The sequence below is a fragment of the Orycteropus afer genome, unplaced genomic scaffold (genome assembly GCF_000298275.1).
Source record: "Orycteropus afer afer isolate SDZICR_OR568_19922 unplaced genomic scaffold, OryAfe1.0 scaffold00059, whole genome shotgun sequence".
Taxonomy (NCBI): domain Eukaryota; kingdom Metazoa; phylum Chordata; class Mammalia; order Tubulidentata; family Orycteropodidae; genus Orycteropus; species Orycteropus afer.
In genome coordinates, this window is record NW_006921646.1 from 3,692,939 (window position 1) to 3,702,851 (window position 9,913).

The 9,913-nt window shown below is 39.9% G+C and overlaps 1 protein-coding gene across 1 annotated transcript in view; it reads right to left on the reverse strand.

Moving 5' to 3' along the window:
* LOC103195812 (DLA class II histocompatibility antigen, DR-1 beta chain-like) overlaps positions 1–8,395 on the reverse strand; it is a 16,822-nt gene extending 8,427 nt beyond the window's left edge. Inside the window, 1 exon segment of the mRNA XM_007939446.1 lies at positions 8,296–8,395. Within this exon segment, the coding sequence (XP_007937637.1) occupies positions 8,296–8,395 (100 nt within the window).
* Positions 8,396–9,913: the final 1,518 nt, after the last annotated feature.

A 9,913-nucleotide genomic window follows, 5' to 3' on the forward strand; every position in this document is an offset into this window, starting at 1 on the left:
TGGGGCAATCTACTTCCGTAGTGATACCACCTCAGAAACCCAAGGAGGGGTCGCTATGAGTCGGGTCCGACTCGATGGCACATAACAACAACAACAACAATATTTATGGTAGAAACCATGGTGCTTTAATGGCTAAGTGTTTGGCTGCTAACCCGAAGGATGGTGGTTCAAACACCCCAGCTGCTCCATGGTAGAAAAGACCTGGAGATCTTTTCCCATAAAGATTTCAGCCAGGAAACCCTTTGGGGCAGTTCTAAACTGTCATCTAAGGTCAATATGAGTCTAAATGGCACAATGGCACACAACAACAACAATCATTACAGAAGCAGATTGGCACATCTACCTCCCACAGAGCAATTGGTGGATTTGGATCACTGACCTTTAGGTGAACAGCCCAGTGCTATACATAGTTTTTAAACTCTATGGTTACTGCAGTTTACAGTTGTTTAGGCATCCAAAACGTTTTTTAAAAAGTCAATTGCTAGTGCTTGTTATGATGTTAATAAGTAATAAATCAGCCTTAACAAATGCTTGGCACAGACTTTGGGCTATGCTGACTTTTGCCTATGAGCTAGCAGATGAAGAAGTTAAAAACTGTCATGTCACTAATGGGAAAAATATTGCATCAAACCTTAATATAGGATGAAAGTTTCTCAGGTAAAAGTTTAAATAAGTCAGAGGAATCTGCCATCAAAAACATACTGAGCACTGACAATGAGGCCCCTTCGGGCATTTCTGGAGTGATGGGAGAATAAAGGCAGTGACATGAAGAACACAGGTAGAAAGATTCCCAAAGGAAAATATTTGGCTATCACACATCTGACAAGGGACTTATCTCTAAAATTTATATAGAAAACTTCAACACCTCAACACCAAAAAGACAAACAATCCAATTAAAAAATGGGCAAAGGACATGAACAGACACCTCACTAAAGAAGATATATAGGTGGCCAACAAACACATGAGGAAATGGTCATGATCTTTAGCCATTACTCACTGCCGTGGAGTCAGATCTGACTCACAGCGATCCCTCCCTTGGGTTTCTGAGGTGGTATCACTACAGAAGTAGATTTCCCAACCTTCCTTTTGAGGAGTGGCTGGTGGGTTTGAACTACCACCCTTCTGGTTAGCAGTCAAATGTCTTAGGTACTATGCCACGAGAGCTCCTCCTAGCCATTAGAGAGATGCAAATCAAAACAACAATGAGACATTACGTCACTCCAGCAATACTAGCAAAGTTCAACAAGACAGAAAATAACAAATACTGGTGAAGGTGTGGAGAGATTGGAATTCTCATATACTGCCGGTGGGACTGTAAAATGGTATACCCACTGTGGAAAATAGTATGGCATTTCCCTAAAAAAATTGAAAATAGAAATGCCATTTGATGAGGCAATTCCATTACTAGGAATATATCCTAAAGAGGTGAGATCCAGGATGTGAATAGACATGTTTCACATCCATGTTCATCACAGCACAATTCACTATAGCAAAGAGATGGAAACAACCTAAGTGCCCATCAACAGATGAATGGATAACCAAACTATGGTACATTCACACAATCGAATACTATGCAACATTAAAGAATAATGAAGAGTCCATAAATCACCTTATAACATGGATGAATTTGGAGGACATTATGCTGAGGGAAATACCTTCACCAACATTTGTTATTTTCTGTCTTACTGAACTTTGCTAGTATTGCTGGGGTGAGATATATCTCAATATCTCAGGGAGAGAGTCACCAGGCCTGCAGGCTTGGGACCATAGTCTCAATTGGCATGCTCAATTGGCATAACAGAGTATGTAAAAATCTTGTTCTACATCCTATCTTGAAGAGTAGCAACTGAGGTCTTAAAAGCTATTGAGCAGCCATATAAGATTCAACTATTGGTCTCCCTTCATCTGGAGCAAAGAAGAGTGAAGAAAATCAAAGTCATTTGGAAACAATAAATTCAAGGATATGATGCACCACAGGAACCTCAGCTTTCATGACCCTGCGACCAGAAGAACTAGATGGTGCCCAACTACCAATGTCAGTCACGTGGAAAGAGATCAAAATTGGAGATCCTGGACAGAGTTGGAGGAAAGACGTGGAACATAATTCAAAAACACAAAAAAGACCAGAATTACTGTTCGGATACAGGCTGGTAGAACTCCCCAGATTATCCTTCGGGTCTGGAACTGGACTCACTTCCCTGGATTAGCTCTCAGCCAAACAGTAGAAAAACCGACAAGCAGGACACCCACCCTAGGGAGATGCATCCTCTACATCAATCAACCATGAGACATCAGAGGGGCAGCATTTGCCTGGAGGGAAAGCTGGACAGACAGGAATGCATAGATAAGAGGGGCACAGGGCAGGGATAGCTACAGGTAGGAGATGAGACGCAAGCTTTGTATGGTTGGGGATCAAAATTGGCTGTGAAACCACATGTGCATGAACTGTTGTGTGTAAAACAAATCTGCTTTGTAAATTTACACGCACATCACTGTATATATACACAAAAGAAATGTTCCCAAAGATGATATGGCAAGGTTAGGGGATCAGTCAATTAATACCCTTGAACAAAATGCATTCACCATGAAGTCAGAGACTATTATAGCTTCCTTAGTTAGGGAGCTGCTACTGACACAAAACCATAACAGTGCTGGAAGGAGTGAATATTGCTTAATCCTTTATGAATTTCATTCCTTGAAGAAATGAATTGTTCAACCCAACTTGATGAAGATAATAATGACCCTAATGTACCTACTACTATGACATTCTCAAGCAGTAGGGTGTAGGGTGTGATAAATATGGATATTTATTAGCTTAATATTTAGGTTAATGTGAGTCATATGTAAGTTTGAAGTATTGCTGGATGATTTCTGTATGAAAAATGTATTGGAATATGTACTCTCCATTTACCCTACTATTTAATTTGCTATTTTCTTATTATGAAAATTAGTTACAATGCTATATATTGCTTTTACTCCATATGCATGAGTATTCGTAGGTTTGGGTATAGAAATATTTATGTGTTTGGTTATAGGTTACTGTCCTTTATCCCATTGAATTAGGAAAATGAAATATTAAGATCCAAAATTCTAATTTCTAAAGGACATCTGGCTCTAGGAATTCCAGAAATGGAATTCTAGATCTGTATACGTTTTCAGACATCACTGACAATAAAGAATGTGTTGGTTACGGCAAAAGGCAAGAGAGATGTGTTTGGGAAAAATGTAGGAATGAGATGATGGCAGCTTGAACAATGGCAGTAGACTGGTACCTAGAAAGTGGAGGGCAGATCTGAGAGCTATTTTGCAACTAAGATCCATGGATGTGTGGATGGATAGAAAAAGAATAGTTTGCACTGAAGTAATAGTACAGTGTGACAGGCACTATTCCCATTGCTGTACATATATCACCTCTTGTAATCCTCAAAACAACTCCATGAAGTAGATGTTATTTTCTTCATTTTACAATAGAAGCAACTAAAAGCATGGAGAGGCTAACTGACTTGCCCATAGTCAAATAATTCATGCCAGATGAAATGCAGATTAGAACTCAGGAAATCTGGCTCTGGCCCCCTAGTCCTTCACTAAGACACTATATTAACTTCCTGCAAGTGATTAATTACATGCTCTGTGCAGTGTGCCGTAGCTCCTGTGTAGGTAAAGATTGATAGTAACCTCACAATACTTAAATTCAGTAGATTGTTCTCAGTCATCATTTCAATTTCTTCAGCAACTTTCAATACTATTGACCACCTTATCTTCTAAACTTGCTCAAACTTCTGAAATACTTAGATAGTATTTTACACTATCTCCCCACACTCCCTTTTTCATCCCATGTTCTCCCAAACTATAATGTAGTCAGTGTCACATGGGAACTCTTCTAATTTTGCTCTACAGAACCTATATCTGAGTTTTCAGCTCTTCCATTTATAGACCTTGTACTTAGTAACTGCAAAATATTACTATGCTTTATGCTGAGAGAGACCAGACTTGTTCATCACTTTGTCCTCTTCACCTGGGTCAATGATTGATGTACTTTAAGTCACTAATAAATGTTTGTTGTGTGAATTAATGATTTTGTGACTAACAAGTTGACATTGCATGCAAAAGCACTCTAGTGTTTTCTTGTTATTGTGTAAATATCTCTGGTTCTCAGTTCCTCCCAGCTTCCCTTTGGGTCCTTTTACTCTTATATTTTAAGTCCTGCTGACTCTGATCTCAGAGCACAGTCCTTCCCTGAGAGCGGCTACTTAAAAGACTCACCTGTATTCCTGAGTTCATTTCTCACCTCCTGTTCTTACTTCAATCAATTCAATCCCTAATCTACCTACGCCACTGAATCTGCCAGTGTCAAGTGCACCAAATCCAGTGCTCACTGCTCTGTCATGTTCTCACTCAGCGACCTTTAAGAGGTATTCACCACAGCTACCCACTTCCTCTTTGTTGAAATTTACCTTCCTTGGCTTCTATGCATCATCTACCACATTCTCTTGATTTTCCTCCAACATCACTGGTACTTTTTGTCCATGTATTAATGATACTAAGTCCTGTATCTCCAGCCCTAGATTCTTCCTAAGGTTGTCTCATATATTTAATTGACCTCTTGACCACTTCTCATGAATGTCCAAATGACATATTAAACCTAAGTTAAGTAAAACCTTTATCTATAGCCTCCCACTTCAAATCATTTCCTCCCTTGATCTTCCCTGTCTCAATAAAGAGCACCAACATCCACCTAGTTCCAAGACAAAATCCTTAGAGAAAAGCTTGATTATCTGCTTTTCCTTAGCACTCATATTTTATCCACTGTGGTAGTTATGTTTATGTGTCAACTTGGCTGGGCCTGGTTGAGTGGCTGGGCAGCTGGTGGTAGTTATTCCCCATGATGAGACCGGCAATCAACTCCATGGTGGGATCTACCACAAACAGCTGAGTAGCTGCCTTTGGGATGTGGTCTGCTTCCTGTATATAAGGAGAAACCTTCGAAATGGTCTGTAGCCTATGTAACACTTGGACCCTGCATGTAGCCATGTCGTTGCTCAGCAGCCTGCTATGCTCTGCCGACCTTGGGACTTACAGTGGACTTAAGCTACCATGTGGTTTGGTAACATCAAGACTGTGCCTTTTTACTTGTCAACCTTGGGGCTTCTCAGCATCAGCAGCCAGTAGCTGTCTGAGTGAAGAAATGCCTCTAGCTCCAGTGGGCTGGGAGAAGGAGGCAGAGCTAGACCCCAAGTTTGAGGGGCTTTGACCCAGCCCCTAGCACTTTGAACTTAGACTTAAAGCTTCCAAATTGTAAGAATAAACTCCTGTTTGTTAAGGCCATCCCATTTGTGGTATATTCTTGTCAGAGTGGCACTAGGTAACCAGAACATCCACCAATAAATCACTCCAAATCTATGCAATTTTCTTTGTCTTTGTCTTGGTCACTATAACACCAAATGAAGCCACAACCATGAATTCCTTGGAGAATTCTATGTTCCTAAATGGTCTCCTTCCATTTGTGAACTTACAATCCATTCTGCATGTAGTAGCTAGAGTAATTTTTGAAAATAAATATAAATTTTATTGTCATATATCCCTTCAGTGGCTTCACCTATCTCTTTAAATAAAATTCAAATTTCTTACCACGGCTCTTAGGGCCTTAATGATGTGGTTCCTGACTCCTCTCCAACCTCTTCTCCTGCCCCTGTCTTCCTTGCTTGCTATGCTACAGTCACACTAGTCTTTCTCACCTTTAAACACAGCAAGCATCCTATCACATTTAGACCTTTCTCCTGCAGTTCCCTCTCCTTGGAGCACTTTCCCTTAGATCTGCACATAGCTGGCTTCTTGTCATTATTCATGTCTCAGCTGAATGTCCTTTTCTCAGGGAGAGTTTTCTAGTCAGATGAACTGCAGTAGAGTGAATCCAGGATTATCTGTCTCATCACCCTGACATATTTTCTTCAGAGCACTTACCACACTATGAAATTTTCTTTTTCATTAAATATTTATATGTTGTTGTTGTTGTTGTTATGTGCCGTCGAGTTGGACCCAACTCATAGCGACCCCTCCTTGGGTTTCTGAGGCAGTATCACTACGGAAGTAGATTGCCCCATCTTACAGATACATATATATACATATAAAAATATATATACATATACACATATATATGTGTATATATATATATGTTGTGTGTGTGTGTGTGTGTGTGTGTGTATATATATATATATATATATATGTCTTTATCTACTGTGATTAGATAAGTTTCATGAGAATGTCTTTTCTCTTATTCATGTTGTATTATCTAAGTCTAAATAAGGAGCTCTAGTGGTGTAGTGCCTAAGGCATTTGATTGCTAACCAGAAGGCTGGTGGTTCAAACTCACCAGCCACTCTTTGGAAGGAAGACTGAGCAACTACTTCTGTAGAGATTCTGCCTTGGAAACCCAAGGAGGGGTTGCTGTGAATAGAATGGACCTGATGGCAGTGAGTTCGGTTTTTGTTTTTAGTGGTGTACTGGGCAAGGCACTTGACTGGTAACTGGAAGATCAGTGGTTCAAACCCACCAGCTGCTCCAAGAAAGGAAGAGAGGAAGATCTACTTCCATAAAGATTTACAGCTTTGGAAACCCAATGGGGTCACTACGCATTGGAAGCAATTTGATGGCAGTGTGTTTGGCTTCTTCTTCTTCTTCTTTCTTTCTTAAAGCCTAAAACAGAGCCCAGTAGGTAGTAGTTGCTCAAAAAATATTTTTGGTCTAAATGAGTAAATACAGGCATCTGATAATTATTGATTATTGTGTAGAAAGCAAGAAGGGCTCAAGCTTTAACACTCCTTCATTCAGGTAATATACTATATGCCTTCTATCCTCTGTGACAAATTCAGAGAAACCTTTGACTTTCACCTCCATCTAATTGGAAGAAGCATTTATAAGTAATGAGAAAACAATTTTAAGAAAGAGGAAAAATCCCATTATGTTTCATTTATTCTGATGGATCTCTTACAGTATGGAGTATCTAAGCAAGCTTTGGAAATTTTCAGTAAGGTGTTGACTTAGGTGGGAAAAGAATAAGGAAGAATTAGAAGTAGAGAAATAAAGGTAATCAGAAATCACTAATTAAGGGGGAAATAAAGTGTGGTGAATGGCCTATGAAATTTGGGCCATGATGCCTACCATAGAACCTAGACTTACTGGCTTTGAGCTTTATGAGCTGTGATTAGCCTTCACAACCTCTTTGTGTCCTTGCTTAAGGCGCATAAGTTGAACCATATGAGATGCTGGTATTTGATCATTTTTGTTGACAAAAACAGAATTTTACATAATTTATCCTAGACTAGCTGAATCCCTTATTATGAGCTAAGGCCAGAGAATGTGAAGATGTAGGAGAAGCTGATTTATAGGAAGATTAAAAATAGATTCATTATGACACTAACCTATGACAGGTTTGCAGAAGATGCTTTAAGCTCTTCAAATCACCAAAGAACACCCCACAGATACTTCATATCTTCAGAATCATTTCAAATGTGAATCTGCTCTGCTTCAACCCAAGGGTGCTTTCCACAGGAAAGGAAGAGAAGACCAAACTCAATTTCTATCAGAGAATGCCAGTACAGGGACATAGGTCTGTACTCCTTGAACATCAGGGCTGAGGAGGAAAAGGAAAGTGATAATGGAGGAGGCCTCTTGATAGTATAGTTACATATTAGGGAGAGGTATGAACATGATAGATCTCATTAAGGACATAATATTATGTTCTACTCCACATAAAAAATTCAGAGAACATTTCCCTTTATCTAGCTACCTCAATATAATAAGGGGTCAGGGGAGGAGACTGGGTTAGGGTTGGACATGGTGAATGGGGAATGAAACTGAATGTATGTGTTACATTGAATGTAAAACAAGCTCTTAAAATAATAAAAAAAGAGAAAAGATCCATGAAAAAAAATAATAAAAAAATATAATAAAGGGTCAATTGGATGGGAATTATTTTAACATCATTATTTCCTAATCCTCTCAAGAACATGAGGGAATGAGTTGAAAGGCTGGAGAGATTTTATTGGAGGAGGGTTGAGAAGAAACAGGCTATATTAGTGCCTTTAGAATCTCTCACAGAGAGCGCAATCATGTACAATTTTCTTGTTGTGGAAAGAATTTGGATCCATATAACAATGACAGATAACCACTGAAGAAAACGTCATTTTTTTCCCCTCCAAATAACCTGACTTGACATGGTCTGGATACAGTGAAAAGTTAACTCTTTCCCTACCTTACACCATCCCATAACAGCTACCAAACAAGGTGTACACTTACATCGGATGTCCTTGGACAAAGCCAGAGCAGGGCTCCCCACCATTAGTATCAATGTCAGAGCTGTCATCCAGGTGTCCCTGGGCATCCAGAAGCACACCATGCTGGAACACAGGAGAATATAGGGTCTCTCTCAGTGAGACCTGTAACCCTCCTCCACACACACCAAATAATAGGAACCAAGGAACTCATTGCTTTGCCTCCGCATTGGGCAACCTCATTTTTGAGAACAAATCAGAATCTGAGAGGAATAGCATCATCAGTTGCTGGTCACCAATTCAGCATGAAGGTCTTTTTCTGAAACTCAGACTTCCTTTCATTCAGAGGCTTATTTCAATGTGGTGCATTAAAGATTTGATCCAACTGCAACTAAAACCTTCTAATTGGTCTTACTGTGAGCTAGCTGTTTGCTGGTGAGTGATGTGTACACACAAGTTTAATCCCTTTAGGAGCCCATGTCTCCTATGGTAGAGGCAGTGCTGTTTGGACAAGTGTATATATTAGTGTGTTTAGAAGTAGAAGTGGGAGGAAAGATGACTGCAAGTCAGGAGATCTTTAATCTTAATCGGCTAGTTTAGTGCTGTAAACCAAAACCAAACTCACTGCCATCGAGTCAGATCTGACTCATAGTGACCCCTCCTTGGGTTTCTGAGGTGGTATCTCTACGGAAGTAGATTACCCAATCTTCCTCCTGAGGAGTGGCTGGTGGGTTTGAACCGCCAGCCAACTCAGTGCTGTAGATTTGGGAAAATTAACTTTTCATAAGTGAAATGAAGACAGTGATTATTTTTTTTTTTAAATAATCTTGATACTGTGATTTTTGGACATCCAGGAGCCTCCTCAAGGATGAGTGTTTGTTGGTAACAGATTGCCATACAGTGAATTAATTAATATGGCCCTTCCAGCCATAGTTCTTTATTTTGTGATATATTGTAAATCCTAGCTACTGTGCCTGTGGTTATGGTCCCATTTTGGAATGAATTGTCCACTATGTTAATTAAGTAGGATTAGGGAGGGATGTGTACTGAGTCACACTCTTACTAGAGGGAATGACCTGAGTTTCCTTGAGGGTATTGTCAGCATCCAGTATATATGAATGCTTTGGCAATGTTCACTCTCTTATTCTCAATACTGCATCTGGGTTCATCATCATCTGACCTCCAGTTCTTGGAATCTGAGACAGTAGGAAGCAGTATGACCCACTGAATTGAGGTTTTAGCCCTTGCAACTGTGTGAGTGAGAAGAATCCTCCAGACTGACGCCTGACCCCTCAGATTTGGGAATTGCCAGCCAACAACAATAACACACTGCATGAGCCATTTCCTTGGTGGTTCATGAGTTCTCTGAGATGCTATAGTGAATTACAGCACCCTAAGATGGAAGGGATAGAACTGAGTGAAGGAGGAGGAGTTGATGTTAGAGATGATGAAGTGGTATAGCAGTTTGAAAAAGTTGGACACTTGGGACATCTTTAACCTCCACCTGATAGGGACCAGCCTTGTGCTGATCCTTCTCAATGAAACAATTTGAGCTGTTGGCATCATTAATGGGATTTGTTGCAATTGCCAATTGCTCCAGACTCATGGAAGCATGGAAGTTTGTAAGAGAAAGAATGAAGGGA